A 22,254-nucleotide genomic window follows, 5' to 3' on the forward strand; every position below is an offset into this window, starting at 1 on the left:
TGACATTAATCATGGTTTGATTTGAAGAACTTATGGATCTTTTCCAAAGAAAATGATTCTATAAATCTTGACAACCCTGGGGAGGAATATCAGGACACCAAGTAGTACACAAGAATGAGAGTAGTTAGCTACTAAGAACCTGCCAAGTTTTAGGAAAAAAAAACCCTTTAATTTCAGAAGTACATTAATGAGCACTAATGACCCAAGAAGCAGGTTGCCATTATTGTGTCATTCAATTTAGAATTGAGACATACCTGAAGTATCTTAAATGTATCTTAAATTAAAATTGAAGCAAGGTCTAGCTCTAGCAGAGTAAAGATCTTTTTAAATTATTTTCCTCTTTTTTTTTTTTTCCCCTTTCCCTTTTCTTTGTTTCCATTGACGGCAACAGTTAAGAGGTGTAAAAGGAAAAAAATACTGAAGTTTTTACCATTTTTTGTGCTAAATTCTGCAGTGAAGGTCATGATGCAGCCAGTTGGGCCAAACCTCTGGACTTGAGGGTTTTCCCCAACCAGAAGGCTCCGTGTCCCTGCCCCAGATCTGCCCCAGTTGATACTGAATAATTTCCCTCCAGCATGAAACAGCCAGACAGAACAGCTATAACTCTGAGTCTGCCTCAGTCTGATCTGTCGAAACTTCTTAGCAAAAAGAGCCTCTAAATGTCACATTATAACAATTATTTTTTAAATTATTCTACTGTATGCTAATTAACCTCTGATGAAGTAGGAAATTACATTTCTCCCATTACATACAAAGGGAACTTAGAGGGATTTCAAGTCAGAGAACCATACGGTGGTACTAAAAACCACCATGAAGAATCTATGCAGCTTTCCCAACATCTTCTAGAAAAAAAGGCTTCTCACTGATGCAGGGTTGAGCAATCTACAAGTCCCAGAGAAAGAAGAGGACTTCTCCGAATGTACCTTCCCAAGGCAGAGTGTTTACAAAACATAATCAAACTGAAATGCATTTTCACAACCTCCACAAGCTCCATAACTTCCCAACACAGATGCACTTCTACATTTAAAACTATTGCATTTGTTGGTAGTTAAGAAAATGTCAGAGTCCTTATCTCAAATGGGCCCAACCTGTTCCTCTGCTTACAAATCTGCATAGTAACATCGTCACTTAGTCAAAGAAATGGCAGCTATCAATCTCTGTGAATGTGCCATGAATCCTATTTTTTTAGTTTAGAGCAGGAAAACTGTTTTCTATTAAAACAAATTCAATAGCAAATACTGGCTTATACACAGAGTTCAGGAGCTGAAAGTTGTCCTACTTGTGCAATGTTTTAATACGCCTTGCTGCTAATGGTTTTTCTTTTTTTTTTTTTTTTTTTTTTCATGTGGCATTCCCTTTTATCTTTTAAGACTACATCCTGGAAACAGAATACAGATTATTGTTGTAGTACCGTACAGAAGTCCTGCTACGCTCAGCAATACAGGCACTCAACCTGAATTACTGATGACTGCAAATTTCATAGCTCTAAGGAACAAAACATGGAAGAGACTGATACTAGGTCTGCTCGGCTAATTTTATTTACCCTCAGTGGAAACATACCATGTCAAAATAACATTGATTTTTCAGAGAATATCTGTCATTGCTCATTTACTAGCTTGCTGTCTGTCATATTGTCTCTGCTGTCTATTCAATAAACAGTTATTTCCTTGTTTAGTTTGAACAGAGAATAAACTGAGCAATCAAGGTCTGACAGGACATACCAGTAGAGCTGACATGGGCTATATCATGTACTTCCAGCTTATGTCTGTTGCCACATGAAAGTCAGTTCACACTGCTGTAATGGACTATAAGCTATAATACAGATAGACTCCTCCTTACATTAGCGTTATTCCATTTTTGATGATCCTTTGATAACAAAAATGACTTCACATGTTTGATCTGTAACAAGTTTTTACGTTGGTCATTCTGAAAGCAATGCTTCCCACTTACTTGCAAGGAAAAAACAACAGATACAAAGAGCACGATGAAACTATTTAATAAAGCTACTTTTCAAATACAAAATGTTTTCTCCACATGGTCACCACCGCTGGCTATGTATTTTTACCACTGAAGAACTAAAGCATGCACACTACACTTGTACAAATTTGCATGGCTGAGCGGAAAGGGGCTTGCCTTCAAGATTGTTTTCACCACTGCTGAAATGCACCACCCACTGCCTCACTGTGCTCACATCCCCTGTTTGGTCCCCATAAACCTTAAATGTGTTTCAGTGAACATCAACAGGTTTTGTTTTTTCTGTATGGAAGAATTCTATTCCACACCTTCGCTTCATATGCACTTGTACGTCAGATGCCATTCTGTCAGACTGCCCCTCTGCTGCCATCTGTCACACAGAAACAAAATGGAACAGAAAGATGGTGGGAAGGTTCAGCCTCTACTCCCATACTGCCAACAACCACCTCTGATGCCATGGGCCAATTTAATGAAATAGAAGGCACTACTTCTGGAGCAGGCCTCATCTTCTCTTACAAACCAACATAGGAGCCTTTGTGGCTCTGAGTTAGAGGATTTAAATTCTTCCTTTAAAAGTAAACTGCTAAGGTCAACCTCCACCAAATGCTCCTACTTAACAGCTTAAATCCTCCCTACTTCAGAAGAACACAGTGATCTGTCAGTGAAGTAGATTGTGTACAGAACAGAACAGCATCAGATACACAGAGAGTAGAAGCTCGGTCCCAGACTGTCACCTTACCAAACCCATTCAGCCAGCCAACCTGGACTCATGTAAAATCTGAGGCTGAGAGCAGCTGCAAATTATTACTTCCATCACTAAGCCTCAAGACCATTTTTATTTGCCAGACCAATCCAGTTCCACATCAGAAAGGAATGGTAGGAGGCCTGCCTCAATGCAACCATGGGGACCTGACTTCAGCTCATAGCAGCAGCCAGCAGTTGACACAGAATATTGTACTATAACCCCTACCATCAATTGCAGAAACTTGCTAAGCAGACTCAACCCGAACAAAAATGTAATTTAACCGGCCATCTGTTTTTAAGTCTTCCAGCAACATTTACAAGATTACTATGGAATGGAACACGCGGATTCACAATACACAAAATTCTAGATAATGCTAAATGGCATATTCTGGCCACAAAAAGAAAAACAACAGCTAATTAACTTTGCCTTAAACGCATTATCACATATTCCTCCCACCTTGCGTCTTAAGATATTCAATACTATTATACCGGATTTAAACAGTTTATCTGGCTAGTGTTCCAAAGGCTAGAAAATAAATACTGATTTTCTGACAATGGTAATATTTCATTGGTATGTAGCTTTTTCATTTGGAGTTGTTTAGACATCAATATATACAACTTAAGTTTCACATCTTCCTTCTGGAGCAAGTCATTGTTTCTTAGAAGCATAAAGAATAAGGAAAAAATATCTTAAAGCTTTTAAAGCATTTAAGCCTTTGTTTACTGAACTATGAACAAAATCTAACCAAAAAGGTTGCTTAAAACTTGGAGGGTAAACTCATAGAGACAGCAAATTAATATGACATTAATAGAAGATAAGCTTCCAACAGGAAACAAACCAAACTGGAATACTTCAAGCCTTCACATTAACAAGAACATACGAAACCCAAAGTTAATAACATGCATATATGTATTGGTTACTGTTAATCTCCACATCCACAGGAGCGTCCTAAAAATGCCACTGTTTGCTCCATGCCTGCGCTGTAGTTCAGATGCAGCCAGAGCCACTCGGAGGGAACTTCTCTGCCAGCAGCAGCAGACAGATTAATACGCTAGAGCTGCTCCGCTGCATAGCAAACGTCTTTTTAGAAGGACTTACTAAGTCAAGAGAATAAAATTTGGCACATCATCTATCAAGGAAATTGCAAGCTTTCTGAGGTAAAGCAAACAATTTTTTTCAATTAAACACAATTCATTCAGATGCTTCAAATATGTTTCGTATCTTTTCAGTGCATTAAAGCAAAATCATCTTGTGCCATCTCTAGGGTAGGATGGTACTATAAAAATACGTGTTTAAACATATCGCAGATTTTAGGTTTAACAGTTCATCACTAGAAACAGTTGAGAAACCATAAAAAAAAGCTTAACCTTTTTCTTCCAGAAAAGGAAACAAAACAAGACATTGACCCACTCAGATCTCTATGGTGTGATTTAGGCATTCATCTGGAAGAGAGGAAAATCAGGTCATATGCAGCAAGGACTTGAACATGAGTTTTGCCCGTAACAGGTAAATATGCCATTCTCTCCTAACTTGGGATCCCCTTTTCTGTACAAAACCAGAACTTTTTTTTCCCCTAAACTTGAAAAAGCTTTCCCTGTAAAAGTACTGTTGTGGCACAGAGAAAGCCTCAATACTGCAAATGCAATCTTTCTTCAGATAAAACTCTATTTTATTAAAAAAAAAAATAAAAGCATAAAGAAAAAACTAACAACAACAACAACAAAAAATTTAAATTTAGACATTGCTTTTCACAAACAACCCACACAGTAGATATTTTCTCCTGATAAGCGTCAGGTATTAACCTCTTTCTGTATCTTCAGAGATAACTGGAGTCAGCTCCCTAAATAAGAAAATGGAATACGGGCATATGTTCAGTGTAAAAGCGCAGAGACAATTTGGACATGAAGCTGGAAATTATATATTTTTAATTCCACTATGTGGCAAAAATAAAACGGACACATAAGGAAGAAAGAGAAGCCAAAATAAGATGGAGCAGACTGCACATGAGAAGCAGTTTGTGACCTTGACATTCACCTGAAAGACAGGGTTGGAAGAAACAGTGAAAGCCAAACTTCGGTCTCTAAGAGGGGAGAGCAGGCCACTGGCAGGAACCATGTGGGAGGAATTACAGCACAGGCACAGGGCAAATGCTGAGTAGGGATAGAGATTACTGGAGAGCAAAGAGTCACTAACAAACGCAATTCAGATGCTGAAGGGAAAAAGCCCCTCAATCAAGGAAGGATGTAAAGTAGATATGTGGACACTCTCAGCAAGTTTGCTGATGATACGAAGTTGGGAGGATTGGCTGACGCCTGAAGGCTGTGCTGCCATTCAGCGAGACCTGGACAGGCTGGAGAGCTGGGCAGTAAGAAACCGGATGAGGTTCAACAAAAGCAAGGGTAGAGTTTTGCATCTGGGGAGGAATAATTGCATGCACCAATACAGGCTGGGGGATGAGCTGCTGGAGAGGAGCTCTGCAGACAGGGATCTGGCATCCTGGTAGACGACAGATTGGCCATGAGCCAGCAGTGTGCCCTCATGGCCAAAAAGGCCAATGGCACTCTGGGGTGCATTAAAAAGAGCGTGTCCAGCAGGTCGAGGGAGGTGATCCTCCCCCTCTACTCTGCCCTGGTAAGGCTTCATCTGGAGTACTGCGTCCAGCTGTGGGCTCCCCAGTACAAAAAAGACAGGGACCTCTTGGAAAGAGTCCAGCAGAGGGCCACAAAAATGGTGAGGGGCCTAGAGCATCTCCCCTATGAAGAAAGGCTGAGTGAACTGGGTCTATTTAGCCTTGAGAAAAGATGACTCAGAGGGGATCTGATCCAGGTTTATAAATATCTGAGGTGTGGGGGCCTTAGTGGTGAGGCCAGTCTCTTCTCAGTGGTACATGGAGACAGGACAAGGGGAAACGGACATAAGCTGCAGCACAGGAAGTTCCACACAAATGTGTGCAAGATCTTCTTTACGGTGAGGGTGACGGAGCACTGCAACAGGCTGCCCAGGGAGGTGGTGGAGTCTCCTTCTCTGGAGATGTTCAAGTCTCGCCTGGACACCCCACCTGTGTGACCTGGTTTAGGGAACCTGCTTTGGCAGTGGCAGGGGAGGTTGGTCTCAATGATCTCTAGAGGTCCCTTCCAACCCCTACAATTCTGTGATTCTGTGATGTCATCGTGAAAGGTAAGAGGAAAGAATAAAAATGAAGAAACTATACAGTAAAAAACAAAACAAATAGGACAAGAAAGAGACAATATTCTTAAACAACAGAAACTTGTTGTACATCAAATCTTCTCTTTATGATAACCCAATTGAGACACCAAAATAGGAGTTAGGGAAGGAGAGGCAAACAAGAACAGTGGTCAGAATTACTATACTATACAACAATCAAATGAACAACAGCATGTAGAGTTCAGCTAGTATGTTCAGTTGGTCACTGGTTCAGCACAAGACTATTCAGAGCTAGACTGTCAAAGGTGATATTCAGGCTGTTTATAGAAGTAACAAGAAAAACTTTCTGTTTGCTAGGCCTCTTAATTTGTGACTGATGATGGCAGCAAACAATCAGACTCCTTTTTTCCCCCACAGCAAAAAGGCAGTTGCACCGAGAGCAGACTCACAAGCCTGTAAGCGCAAAGCTCTGGGAAGAGGTTGGAAAGAAACAAATCCCCCATTCCAAGCAGCCCACCAAGAGCTGCCTTTTCTAATCTGCTCTTTCCTTCCCTCTGAGGACAACACGGGTATCTTCTTGTCTTCAAAAAATTGTTTTCATGATCAAGATTACCACTGGAAATGACTGTAGGAACACATCTTCGTGGTTGACAATTTCAAGCCCTTAATGGTCAACAGAAAAAAATCTATAATGTAAGAGTAGTCAGACACGGAAGTCAGAATAAGACGATGGGACCTCAAAGGATTAATTAATAAAACATTTAGCAGCTTTAGTGAAACTGATATTTTAATGAGATTTTAACCTTCTTGATCTTTCTGATTCATGGAAAAATAGCTTCATAAACTTCTGGTTTTGCACAGTAAAACAGTACCCAGAACAGCTGTTGTCTGTCTTTTGTTGTCAAAAATGACAGCTACGAAAGGCCTCAGAAAATGAGTCTGAAAATGCCTTCATGAAGCTGAGAAATATCTTTCTTCATAAAAGAAAGATAACTACCTAAATGGGGTAATCAAACTCAGAATAATGTTGACCCCTAATGTACTCAGCAAGATTACCGTCATCCTGGAAAGAGACATATATACACTCTACCCCCAAAGCATCAAGTATTCACAGCAAGGCAGAGCACTTACTGCATTAATATTGCATGATACACTTCAAGTTTTCTTTAATGAGCGGAGATTGTTCAAATAAGCTGTCTGAATGCTGATAGAAGCTTCAAGAGGAGTGCAAAGTCTAACATAACAACAATAACTGCCTTAATGAACACCTTTGCAGCACAGTACAGATGTAATGCAAATAGTAAAGTTCAGTTAGGAGCATGGAGAATCTTACAAGATATGTTTTGGTTTGGGAAGTTTATCTGGAAACTCAACCCAAATACTTTGAGATGCTGAAGTTCTTAGATATAAGCCCCCTAATGCTTTTAATCTCAAGGTGATAAGCATGTGTTGGATTGTTCAGTCTGTAAGAATCAGGGTAGACCTCACCTTCGTGACGCTTATTACTTACACCTATGCAATACAACTAAACCCATAGTCAGGCCAATGTATCAGCCATCCAACAACTTTGTGATTTATCTGCACACTCACTGTTGCTTTCTTTTCTAGAATCCCTTTAACACAGAACCACTAATAAGGAAAGTCAGAACACTCAGTTCAAAGTTAGATTTTATACAAATGGAAGTATTCAAAGGCATGTGAGTGGTTGTCAGTGAGAAAAATGCATCTCTGCTCTCCATGAGTTCTTACTATCTTCTGCAAGAGGACATCTTTACGCAATCCATACCATCTTAATCGAACCTGAAGATTTATCATCAGAAACAGGTCTAAAGCAATGAAATAAAATGAAATGGCAAAAAGCTATTTGGACAGTCAAATAGCTAATTTACAAAAAGGGAACCTGAGGAAATGAACATTTTTCGTTGAAATCACTGACACGTTTTATGCAATAAACCATCCTGAGATGGATTATTCACAATGAACCACCTTTGTTCATACTTGTCTCCCTAAGCTTGAAGAGGTACAGTTGTTGCACTGCTGAATTTTTGCCTTACAAGGCCTGCAAAACTGATTTGACAAGCTAAACTATTGACTGTCCTGTCCATACAGGCAAAATCAGAGGTGTCTGTTTGAGATGATCAGAGATCGACACTGAAAGGAACATCCTGCTGGTATGAAGAGCATGCAAGTCAGAAAAACTAGCTGCTCAGACCAATAGGCTAAATAGGATGGTTCTAGAACATCCCAGAACACGTACTTCATGCTATATATATACTTACGGTTGTTCAGACATGGGACAGCCAAGAGCTGATTTAGGAAACCATAGCATGTTTGTAAGAAAAGCAGGCAGGAGAAGCTGACGGCTTGGAGTCTTGTCACTTCAGAAGGTGCTTGTTTAGTGACTGTGCCTTGCCGCCTTCTCCTTCACGCACCAAGATGAACCCAGCGCTCGCGGAGGAGCAGGCTCGCCAGTGGGAGAGCACGATTCACAGCTCTGTCCTTTATATAAGAACATAACCTCTATTCACAGCCATCTGCTGGGACTGTTGTATAACAAGCCATAATCTACCGTTGCTGCCATCACATGGTAAATTTCCTTAAAATACACATGTGAAAAGCGCTACACAAAGATCTAGAAATTCTTTAACTAGATGCAAGTCCCAGATATCATGGATGAATGGTAACTTGGGAAAGGCAGCCTTTAAGTTTCTCTACATGGGGAGCCAGTAATTTCCTTCTTGATTTCTATAATCTGCGTCATACAGGAAAATGCACTGATTAAAACTTCTTGTGGACTCTGATTTGCACTGCTCAGCATCTCAATTTGGGATTTACTTGGAGATCAAATAATAGAAGTTTTCAATTTCATTATCAGCATTTCACATAGAAGTGCTTTTTTTTAAGTAATAGTAGGCAATTGCTACTAGGAAACTACTACCAGTAGTAGGAAAATAATTCTGACGTTTTTTTTCCCCACTGTCAGTTATATTTCATCTACCTGATACCGTCACTTCTTCACAGATTTCTACTGACATGCAGTCTTTACAAGTTAAGAACAGAACACCCATGGTGTAAAAGGCGTGCCAAAAATAGTCATAGTTTAACTACAACTACTTAAAAAAAAAAAGTTTTTGAAAATAATTTTGAGTAATCAGATGCTAATACATTCTTGCCTTCCAAGAAGAGACAAGAACAGAGAATGAAGAACTGATGTTCCTTTAAAACTAATAAAAGGATTCTAGTAAAATTCAGACTTTTTTTACTTCTCCAAACAAACCTGTGTGATTTCTTATTTTTATGTTATTGAACAAAGCTATAAATTTAGCAACGGCTGACAACTCTTCTAAAACTAAATTATGAAACTGAAAGCCAAAGTAACCCCCTTGAATCTTTTTAGACAAGACATCCAGGGGAAGAACATAAAAAACAGATTTTAAAAATCTGTTCTGTAGTAGCAATAGTGAAATCCCTACAAAACATTCCTACTGCACACTCTGCATACCACTGTTTGTACATTTGTAGAAATGAATATTAATTCTAGCTGTTTCTTATGCATTTTAAATTGGGTTTTGGAGATAGTATGAAAATTACATTCTCAAAACTGATCATGATTTTGAGCACGCATTGTGTGCTCACTGAAACAGCAGCAAACTTGTGATTTCACTTAATCTCTTTTGGGCTTCAACTTTTTGATGTGCTCTGACAAAGAACATCTTTGTGATTCCATCAATTAATGGCAAATTATTTTACTAACCTTGAGTCAATCTTGCACCTATATTTTGAGCATTTCAGTCTTTTCTGCAGAATAAAACTTACGCTCCTACTTCAAAACAAAAAATGAACAAACAAAAAAACAAGGAAAAAAACCCAAAACTATTTGCACGCAAAAAAATTTTACAGTGTCAACAGAACTCACTAAATTAAAAAACCCTTCCTCTATAGTGTGTATTGTGAGGTCTCTACCCACATTTGACCAAAGAGGTGGAGAGGCATGTCCCTGCTTTCTCAGGGATGTCTTTTCTTTCTGAATTCGCCTTCCTCAGGTTTCATGTTTCCCAGACCGCATTACAATATGATGCATCTTTTCTTGTCTACAGAAAAACTCATTAAAACTTCTGAAGTGATTCAAGTCTCTCTTCCCCTTTATTGCTATTTCTATAGCAACAATTCCTTCCTTTCAGTTTTTAATGCATCAATACTATTTGTGATGTGTTTGTGATGTATTTAAACCAGTGGAATTCTGTCTCTATTTAATTTTAAAAATAAACAATTGTTAAAAGAAACATCTTGCTAACTTGATGGGCACTAAAAGATCTTAATCAAACCTTTCACTGCCATGGACTTCACCCAATCATTGCTGCCACACATCTTAAAATCTGATTTTACAAGGCAAAAAAATATCACCTTTTGATTATTTGTCTTGGGAAAAGATTAATATTCCTAAGTAACAATGATTTTTATAGCGAACATGCAGTTGATGTCACTCTTCACTTTGATTGGTGTAAGTGTGTAGAACTACTGCTATTAGAAAGGAAAGTTGGCCTGTAGCTGCTTGGTCTGTATGATTTATTTTTTATTTTTTAACCACAAAGCACTTTTAACAGATGACAACTCTTCTAGAATAAGTATTGCAGAAGGCCTTAAAAACCCTCCATTTACCTTTTTATTATTATTATTATTTTTTTTTTTGAGACAAAGCTAAGACAGAACTCAGGTATAGATACATATTTCAAAAAAACCCTCTAAGATTAAAGAAGCTGAATGATTAATCTGTTTTAGGAGGACTAAATCTGTAAAGGAGGACTCCACAGTATTTAGATATCCGCCTCTGTCAAGGCAGTCCTCACATCGTCCTTCGATTGTCTTCCACTCCTTACTGCTCCTACCTACCTTCAAATGCTTTCTAAGACAAAAATTTTACTGACTCCTATGTCTTCCAGAAATCAAAAAAGGAAGAAAAACGTTTGAGAAGAATATTGACAAAAATCACAAACGTTACGTAAAGTTGACACCCTGTTCAGGTTCTTAAAAAAAAAAAAAAAAAAAAAAAAAAACAGGCTCAGAAGTTTCACTTATTTTGTCCAAACAACTTGAAAAGATAAAGAATTTCTTCGAATATTTTACAGACATCCTCTATTTAGTAAAAGTTCATTTGAAGACTGCTTTCATGGTGTCCAGTGCAGTAGTTTAGCAGAACCACAAAGCTAGATCTGCTCAAAGCAGGAGACTGAGCCTCCTGAGTTCTGCTGAGAACTCGAGACTTCTCTTTCAAATTAAATTATCCTATTATCTTACAAATATAAAACCAGAGGGAAGAAAGGCACCTAAAATCAGACTGAAACACACAGCTTCAAGACTGACATAACCACTACAGCTTCTGGGAAGGAACCTCTTCCTAAAGCTGAGTCTGTGCTCACAGAAAGCTTCTCAAATGGGATTACCCAGGGCAGTGGGCTGGCATAGTGCTGAAACCACAGGCACACGTGTAAGCTCTAAAACTTCCCATTTAGACATGACCCAGGAGTTCTAAACCAGGGTAGGCAGAAAAAAAATGCATTTCTATCAATAAAAAACAGTCACTAGGACTTGGGAGGAGTAAAGTGAGGAGTGTTCATGTCTTGAGGCCTTGAAGACATTCCTAGGGAAACAGATTCATTTTTAACTACCTAGAGGTTTTTTTACTTATAGCCACAGAGTCTTACAGGAGAAGGTTTTTGATCCTTTAGTACATAAAGAAGTAATCTAAGGACAAATATCTGCACACTCCAGACATACAGCTTGCAGGTTTGTCTTTGATGAGATTAAAAAAAAAACAAAACCCAACTTTATTTGTGCCATGTTGGCACAAGTTAGGCTACAACACGACCACAAGCTAAAGCTAAGTCTATAGGAACAAGACTCCTGACATTAGAAAATCTGGACAGACAAACCCAAAGCATAATGTGATTCTGCTGGTGGAAAAAATTATCAGTACAGAAAGAGGGTGCACATTTTAACAAAAAACATAAAAAAAAAAAAATCTAAATCTGGCTGGATCCAGGCAAAAATTTTGTTTGGAATCTGAATTCCTCAAAGAAGGGAGTACACAAAAACTGTTTTTAGTGACCTGCTCATGCTAGTTCAAAGTTGTTAAAATAATGAAGTCTAATCAAACTGCAGAAGGAATTAAATGATGAAGTTGACTGCAGTACCAGAAGCATGGCTTAAAAACCTTCTAGATTTCCATCCTACTTTCCTATTTCTAGAAAATAATGCATTTACTTTGAAAAACAACAGGATGGGATTCCTCTTCATTGATGCTTTTAAGGTCAAATGGGAAAACTCAAGTGTTATTATTTCTCATAAAAAATTAATACTGCACATTACAAAACTGAAACACATTTTCCTTTGCATGGCAAAGAAGCTTTTGAAACTGTTAGGGATAAATTACTTGCGAAGTGAGTTCAACAGAATTTGGTGGGAAAAAAAAAATCCACCACCAAATAATGCCTATATGACAAATTGCTTTCTTGATTGCTTTCCTCTACACTTTGGAACAGATGCACAGAGAAGCTAAAGCTGCAGAGGTTACATTTCGCCTCAATGTAAAAATTAATTAAATGGAATATCTGCAGCCTAGGTACAACTTACCTTTCAAGACTCCTTGGGCCAGGCAGCTCTACTCCAGAACACTATAAAGCATAGTATGTGAGTACATTTGTACAATTTAGGCTGCATAGAAGTTTCCAATCCTACAGATAAGCACAGGACTACACATGCCTGAAGAATGACTTGTATGTAAAAGTTATACAAAAGCTTCATTTATAATGTTGAAAATCTAAGTGGTAACCATCGCCATGAACCACATGTGTAAGAGGAGTTAGGTCAAATGGAGAAAGCTGAAGCAATATTTCAAATATATTCCTTTCATTTCAGCATGTGAGTGCTTTCTCACGTTAGCCCTTCCTCCATACATGGGGGAGGGGAAGAGTGAATAATAATTAATAGGCTTACATTGCCCTGTGTTACGAAGACTGACGGCTTCCCTCCTCGTGACAGTGACTTTGAGCATGAGTTGTGCTGTCATGTAACAGGCAGCCCTTTTCCCTTTTTGGCAACATCATTAATTTTTTTAGGCTTCTTGCTGCTCCCATGCCCTAAGGAGGTTTCACACATGTTCCAAGATTAACCAATATATTTTGCTTTTATATGTAAACTCAATTAATTTTTGCTCTTTCACTTACATTCAGAAAAACTAGCTAACAGCAGAGAAATTAAATGAAGTGAAAGAGCAAACAGCATCTGTGATGTTTCCCATGACTGAAGGTCCACTAGAAGGTCTTGCATTTGCCATGTTTTGGCATTGCTGCCTTTCCATCTTACATCTCATTTCTTATCAGTTTGATCCTAACTTTGACCTGAAAATAGGTAGCAGATATGACTGCAAGAAGGTTCGTACTCCTCCCTGAGTTACTGAAATTGCTTAGTGAACTCTGAAACCATCAGTGATTTCAAGAGGTTTCCCAACAAAAGCATCTTAAATATAGCAGCTGTTTGCGCTAACTAGGCAAAATGCACATGATACAGCATATAATCCATATAAACTATTACATGAATTGAACCTTATCTGTGCAGTACAGTGAAGATGTGCCTAAGATAGCCATTAAGTAAGGTAAGAAGCTGTGTTTGACTTGGTACTGAAAGGAAAGCACTGCAGAGCCATATCACATTGTGCAAATACAGACAGAAGCCACACAGAACAAGGTAGGCTTGTCTTAGAAGGCTGTTACAAAAATACACTGTTGAGCAGATAAATATTATAATGATAAATTTGATTTGATAGTTATTTTCTGAGTGTGGCTCAGATTTACTTCCCATTTAGTAACAAATGAATGTTCTGAAAACTTAACTTGCACTATCACAGGCAAGGAAAGGTTAAAAACATATAGCTTCAACCTTCCATACATTCAATCTTCAGAGAAGATAATTAATATCATATGTACCATGGGAGTTTAGGAAACTACTACTACTACAAAAAAAAAAAAACAAAAAAAAACCCCCAGGTAATACCTACAAGACTCGTGAGCTAGACTTGCTTATAAAACTTGACTGACACCAGTGTTGGCTTTGTGCTGTCCCAACACAAGAGCACTCATTTAAGTGTCCAGCTTTTGGAACTGAGCCTTGTGTTTGAAGAAATGGCTGCTTTCGGAAGCCACCTCTCAATTCAGCATTTAGCATCCTTTAGCAGTTATCCTCCTGATCTGAACAAACATTCAACTGCAAAACTAAATTTTTGTCAATCAACACCAGAGCCTTTGGAAATGTTCGTGTTGCACATGACTGCCAAAAGAGCGTCAACTACATTTTACAGTCTTCAGATTACGCAAACTGTAATTATCACTGATACTGAAAACTAATTTTCAATGTGATATTACTTTCTTCTCACTAGAAGAGAGATAAATACTTGACTGATTTAACTCTTGAATAGAATACTGATGTTATCACTGTCCAGCTGCAATGGAAAATGAGTAAAATCTGTCTTTCACAAGAGTTATGCATAGAACAAGTACAGATGCGTATACATACCAACACTCTGAACACAGAAATGGGGCTGAGCTGCAATTTTTTCTCTTTTGAATGAAAATGAGGATTAAATACAAGGTACATTTCAAAACCAGCTTGGAAAATACCTAACTCACATTTACCTTCTTTATTTTGGCAGAAGAGAACTTATTGGCCCATAGGAGCATCCAGACCTATGTCAGCATAGTCAAGGTCTCCTGTTCTTAGAAAACCTTAATAACGTATTTCTAAATATAACCTTAATGAATAAAACTAAAAAATAAAAAAAGGGCATTTCAATAGAATTTTAGCTTCATACTGGGCAGAAACAGGTAGCTGAATAATTTTACGATTTTATGGAAACACAGAAATGAAACGGACTGTCTCCCATGTTAAGACAAACAAATTTGTGCAACTAGAAGAATGCTGCAAATAAAAAACAAAAGTACTACCAGCAGCATGCAAATCCTGCAGTGTTTTTGGCTTTGTTAGACGCATCTTAACACAGGGGTCTTTTTCTGGGCTTTGTGTATCACCTAAATAAATTGTAGTGAAATACTGTACACCTCTGCCCTTGAGAGAATATCAGCAAAGTCCATGGTTAAAAACAGTCAGGTAGGTACCACTAAGTCCCTTCACTTGTTCAGTTTCCTTTCCCCTACTTTTGGGATGCAAAGTACTTTCTGCTTGAGTATACGCAACCGCTACGTTTACACATTCACACAAGACTTGGCAGAGACAAATATCTGCCTATTCATTATAGACTCTGCACTTCACAGTTAAAGGTCAAGCAAAAGGAAAAGCAAAACCAGATGCAAAGCCAACTATAATGGGAGCTATATAACACACAGAAGTACAAAACAACAGGTATCTTTGGCAACAGGCTTTCACATAAAAAAGAACAAGAAAATAAAGAGAAAGCACAAAAAAGACTTAGAAAAACAAGCATTGTTCTTCAAAAAGCACAGACAAAACAATCCAAATGACATTTTAAAGTGTACCCCAAAAGCAGAAGACTTAAATACATTACAGTTTCTAGAAATAAGAATAAAAATGACACATTGGATATGACCCTTTGCAGTATGTCACTTCACCTGAAAAATTAATACGAATTGTGTTCATCAGTAAATGGATTTTCTTCCAAAAATTTTATCTCGGCTAATATTTTTTTCACATATTTTTAACAGTCAATAGAATTTATGAAGTGGGAGAGAGGAGCAGAACATACGCACAGGCGTTCTAGCACAAACGTACAGGTGATAGAAAGTTCTGTTCCACATTAATAACTGAAAGCAGCACATCTTTACTCTGTAAACACAGAGCTAGGTCACTCATATAATGAAAAACATGGTTTTGTGTAAACTGAAGTAATAAATAATAAAAAAGATACTGTGTAGACATTATTATCTCTGAGGTTCTGGACAACAAGCATTTCTCCCCTTCTTTGAGGGGACCACTCCACAGACTGAACTCATCTGTTTTTATATCATGTAGTTTTACTTGTTCAAGTCAAAAGTGGAGAACCATGAATATCCTGGCTTCAAACAGGAATAGCACTAATCCAAATGTTAAGGAATCAAGTTTCCTAATGGCCTGTTCTGCTGTAGTGCAACATGCTTTATTAGCACAGAGACTGGGGGATGTGTTCTTCTGTTTTAATCAACAAACGCAATACAAATCCCTACATGCACCTACAAAGGTGCATAATACATTTTTGTGACAATAGGCAAAGGGTCATCTCGCGTGGCAAGAACAGCCTCCAGAACAGAATAAATATGTAAGAAAAACATTTGACGTACTTGGATCTGACAAGATGGAGTCGGTTTTCGGCAAAAATTGGTCACAGCGGACTCCTTGGTAGCCCTCTTTGCACCTGAGAAAAAGGGGATAAATGACAAACATACGCATGCGATAGTAAAAGGTTAATTTCAAGGTAGAAAATCAACTGAATTTTTCCCTGTCAGTGCTGTGAGGGACGTGCATATTTAGAGTTATCTGAATTATTATAGAAGCAAGTTTCTGAAACAGACAAGGACTACACAAAATAATCATTATTTTAAGGATTCCCCCGCAATTATTTCTGGTTATTGTAGAAACTATCAAAAGAAATGTCAGTTAAGTGCAACTCTTCTTTTAAATATTAAATTAAACATCAGTTAAACAGCAAAAGAATCATCTTCACTCAAATAGACATTCACAGATAAAATAAACTCATTAGATGAAACAAAACTTTATAAAATTTCTGTACTGCGCAAAGCCATGAGATTTGCAACGCATTCATCTTTGGATGTTTGAATAAGTAGTGAACTCTTATCCAGCCATTTATTTTAAGACAAATTCCAACTGTATTTAAAAGATAATATGCTTAGGCTTGAAAGACAATATCAGGCATTGCTCCTAAGTGAACTTTCTTAGATATCCACAGAAATACATTTCAAAATGTATAAACCAGAATATCCCACTGTCTTAATAAAAGCTAATTTGCTTTGACTAGAATTCTAATACCATTATTTATCTTGAATTCTTACTTTAAAAAACTCCATTTAATGCATCTGGGCTGTTCTTAGAACAACCCCTTTCATTTCAAATAAGCATACTGAAATCAGGTCTTTATTTATTCACTAAGCAGTTTCACAAAGAAAAGTGATGGTCGGTTTAATTATAAATGATAGCAACAGGGACCCCGTATCTCACCAAGTTCCTGAGGACCACCCAAACAATATGCTCAAATCAGAATCAGTATCTTCATTAGGATTGACAACTGTAACTTGAATTCTGTGATAATGTCAGGAACAGAAGTTATCTATTCCTTCACCTTTCTATTCAGTCTTCCTCTGAAAGTCACCTTTTAAATGCTTTTCGGTTAATAAATTAATACCTGAAAAGAGCATCTTCACCATAATTGATACAGGGATTAGAAAGCGTATTTGTGAAGAAATCTATAAATTATAACAATTCCCATCAGACCCAACAACCTACACTAAGAGGAAGATTTAAAAATATTGATATTACGTCAAATCTTGCTTTTAGCCTTTTTCCCTTAAAAAGGGAAAGGCTTTTTTTTGCTTTCTTCCCAGTGGTACTTTGGAGATCAGTTTTTCATTGGTAATTATTTATCTGTAAAACAGACTGTAAACAACAAATTCAGATCCTATGCCAGCGGTCACAATTTACCACTCAAGGAAAAAATGCTCTGAATTTTCTTTTTTTTTGTCTTTTTTACTTTCCATGCAAAATATTCAATTAAAAGATGTCCATTAGTCAAAAAACTCGATAGGTCATCATAAACTCAGACACCACTGCATGCACTTCTTTGCATCCAATTATGAAATACCTGATGTTGCCTCACATGGAACAGAAACTCATCTTCACATTCTTGTGGAGGTTTGATTGTGCTCATTTCCAAGCTAAAGAACAGCATTCAAGGGTGGCGATATTCTTTTCTTTGCGCTAGCATTTTCTATTAACATTTTAACAGACATTTGTGCCAGTCCCACTTACTACCCTATTCAGACTTGCAACCAAACTGTTGGTTTGCAAGTCATACAGATCATTCATCACCTAGTCCAATGCAGCACTCACAGAGCAGTAACCACCTACAGGAGCTGAACTTAACACATATTAGCATGATGCACACTACCAGGCAGGGCAATGCTGACCAATGCTATCAGTACCCTCGTACCAGCAGGGTTAGCCCTTTCATTCTCCTCCAACAGTCATCAGGGCCAGCAGAGACAGGAGTCTACTGCCTTCCTTCCATACTATTCCACACCTTTTATAACAAACTTTGCTATCTCATTTCACAGCCGAGTAAGAGTCTGTACCATTTATTCCAGCTACCAGTCAGCCCTGGTTAATTAATTGCTCATGCCAGAGTTGAAGGAGAAGAGTTTGCTGCCAGGGCATGCAACAAACTCCACATCACTATTACAATCCTACCAACTGTCAGGGGCCAAACATCAGTCTTTTACTTCAGGAAAATATTTGTTCTATCTGGCACGTTGGGCTTTGAATATTCTCATTTCCACTGAATGCTGTTTTTAAGAGTTACAGTTTATCAGTTGCAAATACTACAGATGCATATAAAGTTGATGGCCTTGAAAACGGCATGGTATAAGACCCCTCTAACTGATAAAGTATTGTCCAGGTATAGGATCAAGTTAGATGTACTTCTATGGCTTTCATTTCCTAACTTTGTAAGAGCAGCGGGTTGGAACAGAATGTATCACAGTCTTCTCATCGTACACCTCCTGCCTTGTAAAACTCAGCATCTCTGGAACCCGACTGTGCACTGCTGCTACTATGCTATGCAATATGGAAATAATAACGGTGCTGTGTTTCTTCTCTTAAAAATGAATTGGCTGTCTCATCAAACTAGTATTTCTACCTTGACTATATCCTACATACACTGTTGCTACTTCAGTGTGAAACTGAAGCATATGGTAATCAACTGGTTGACTGACTTGGATGAGTCTAAAGTAGCATTTTCTCTTACCTGTACACTTGGATGAACATGCCAAAACAAGCATTTATTTTTGTTATTTTCAAAATTGAATACAGAGGTAGCTGATAAGGAATAAATAAGATACTTTAATATAAAAATGTAATGCTACACTAAGCAAACTACTATAGCCATACTTGTGTTTTAAACAACGTTTCAATAAAAATAAAAACTAAGTTCCCTAGCTTCATTATCAAATGATTTTTGAAATCTGTAAGACAACAACAAGTACTAAGAATAACTGCTTTGTCAACATCACAAATTTCATATCTTTGTAAAGCAGTTTTGTGAAATTGAAGCCTTTTAAAATATACATTTGATAGTTATAACGTTGAAATACAATAAAAGCTGATGTTGTGGCAAAACCCTATAATCTCCTCTGAAATATCAGCCATCCATTCTAAATGGGAAATGTGATGGTTGTACTCAAGGCACCAGGTAAGTCAACATGCTGTTAATTGGCATCACACCTCTGAAGGAAAAACAAACAAACAAAAAAAAACCCAAAACAACAAAACAAAGAAAACCCCTCTTACAACTATACTGCAATTACATGCTTTTTGTCACATTCATAAGTATATAGGAAAGTCCAACCGAAGTCATTAAACACTGCCACACAGTGCAAATCATTGCATTTATATTTGTGGCTGTATTAAAAATAATATCTGTGAGCAATCAGGAGAATCTTGATAAATACTTAGATACAGCTGACTGTACAAATGATCACTTCATTATATGACAAGCAAGGGTTTATTAGCAATGCCTTCAGAGAAGAAAGAAAGCAATAGTAGGATGAGATATTGCTCATAGTCAAGTGAAAGCTCTGACCTGCACGTGAGATTGCCACTTTCAGCTATGAGCTGGAACTGCAGTGTGAACTCCAACTCAGTAACAGAACACACGTAGATCCTTAGTGCTGTGTTCTATTAACAAGCTTAGGCATATGCACAAGTGCAGACCATGGTGAAAGTCTCCATAAACAGAATTACAGTTTAATAGCAAATTAAATCTGAGTAAGGAATCCACTATTCTTCACTCTGATTTTCACCGAAACAATTTTACTTATCTATGCTTGAGACCAAAATTATTAACAATAATTGTTATGATTTAAAAGTGGCATGAAAAAAATCCTATGTAAAGCTAATATGAAGCTGCTAAAAATCCTGAAATACAGAACATGCTGCTAAATTCAGACAGGATTACTTAATGTTGTATTCTACACATCTTGCACTTGGTAATGTAATTTCTCAAAGATGGTGTTTTTTTAAGTTATCAAGACAAGCTTTACTGTGCGTTGCACTTATATAGTCACTCACAACCTCCTTTCTGTGGAAAGCTACATACAGTAACACATTTCTCACTCCTCAAGGTAAGGTGCTTTGGTCCTTGCTCTACTTAAGTGCATTTTCACTTAGAAATCAAAAAGCAAAGAAATTATTTTCTCATCACACCAGTTAATAGCCACTATACCAAAATACAAACGGCTCAAAACCACACACAACTGCATCTTTTGTTTATTCTCTGAGTGAGGAATCAGAAATCATAATAAAGAAATGTTTGAGTGGTCAATAAATCTTGATCACGTACTTATTCACACACACAGCATACAACACACACTATCCTGGATTAGAGTGTCAGTTATGTAACAAATATATACTGCAAGCCGTGACTTTCCTTGGGCCATTGGGTTGTATCAGAGCCATGTGTGGAATATGCTACAAACAATGAAAAATAATTTCTCTCTTGTGCAAGCAGGCTGAAGTTTGGCTTCTCTGCTTCCAGATGTAATGACCTTCAAGATAAACAACAGAAATTTGTATGAGGATTGCTTCAAAAGCAATGCTTCCTATTTGATTACTGTGGTCTTTCCGACCCTAAATCTCCAGACAGCTGATCCTCTCCACACCACACAACTGTGACCCTCTGACCCTGCCCACTGGATCCCTCCAAACAGCTCTCCAACCCCAAGCAGATCAATACTCCTGCCCAACCTGGCAGTCGTCACATACCCACCGAGCGCACACTCAGACCACTGCCCGCCAAAACTACCAACACAATCTCAAACACAGCCAGTCCTTACCTCAAGCTCCATGGAAGACCATGTTGCCAGCTGCCAATCACATCCAACACCATCCACAACAACTCTGACATTCCTCAACCCACCAACAGTAGTCCCAGTCCAGCCATAAGCAGCCAGCCTGTCCAAGAGAATGCTATGGAAAACAGCATCAAACACTTTGCTAAATGCTGAAGACCCACGTGGGATATCATGGAAAGAGATCAAGCCAGCAAAGCTGGTCTGCTCACTTGACTACAAACACAAACCAACTGGGTCTGGCCACCCTATACATGCTACGTCCTTGTATTATTCCTGAAAAAGGAAAAAAAAAAAAAAAAAAAAAAAAAGATATTCAATTTAATCACAAAAAACATGGGGAAAAATAATGATAATGAAAAATAAAGAATTCAATACAGTGAAAAAAAAACACCTCTGCTTCTGAGACACCTCTAATCATATGCAAACAAGTAAAATAGTTGTGTATTAATCTTGGAAAGCTAATAGGTTAGTTAATCTTGGAAAGTTAATAAGGTATTATTTACACCCATCAGTGTTGGTACTAAAATATAATAGTAGAAGGAATGTTTTAATTCAAAATGAACTAAGCATTACTGCAGACTTCTCCCAGAAATTGCTGCAGACAGGGAGCACTGCTGAGAGAGATGACATTTTTCTTTTTGCTAATCTGTTTCTGTAGTTTCACAATGGAAAGACTTTTCCAAGATACTATGACCTTTCAAAACTGTTTCATAAAAGATTCGTGTACTAACTTACAAGCAATCTGTTAAAGGAAAAGCCATGGCTTTTCTTAATTGCAAAGCTAGGCTGTTGGAGCTGAGGCTGCCAGTGGTCAGGTCTCAGTAACATGTGCAAGAGGCACAGAAGGAAAGAGGAGGAAGAAGGGTGGCAGCACCTAATACAAAACCAGTTACAACAGCCTGTAATAGCAACACAGCTAAGTGGCATTTCATTAATTCTTTTCACCTATTTAACACCCTAGCATATGCATCTGAATAAAGCTTAATGTCTTCCCACAACAAAAATGCTGGATTTTAAAACTATCTTATAAAACGGCAGTTTTTTCTCAGGGGTTTCCACTAGTGGAAAAGCAAGCATGGTTTACATACAAAAAGCATTATGCATTTGAAGCATTCTTTCTTACTACTGATGTTTTGCACTAAGATATGTTTTTTCCATTCCTACTATGGACTGAAGTTGCACGTTCACACCTACAGCAGCAACACAAATTCAGTTCCCTGCTTCCAA

At 37.8% G+C, this 22,254-nt stretch overlaps 1 protein-coding gene across 1 annotated transcript in view; it reads right to left on the reverse strand.

Annotated features, from left to right (window-relative positions):
* Window positions 1-22,254, reverse strand: part of NRG3 (neuregulin 3) — a gene marked incomplete at its 5' end in the record, with an annotated part of 371,341 nt that overhangs the window by 88,031 nt on the left and 261,056 nt on the right. The window contains one exon of the mRNA XM_042818296.1: window positions 16,228-16,301. Coding sequence (XP_042674230.1) covers window positions 16,228-16,301 — 74 coding nt within the window. The remainder of the gene's footprint in view (window positions 1-16,227; window positions 16,302-22,254) is intronic.

This window comes from Centrocercus urophasianus, unplaced genomic scaffold, assembly GCF_019232065.1.
Source record: "Centrocercus urophasianus isolate 14NV4802_14NV808 unplaced genomic scaffold, USGS_Curo_1.0 seq_17, whole genome shotgun sequence".
Taxonomy (NCBI): Eukaryota; Metazoa; Chordata; class Aves; order Galliformes; family Phasianidae; genus Centrocercus; species Centrocercus urophasianus.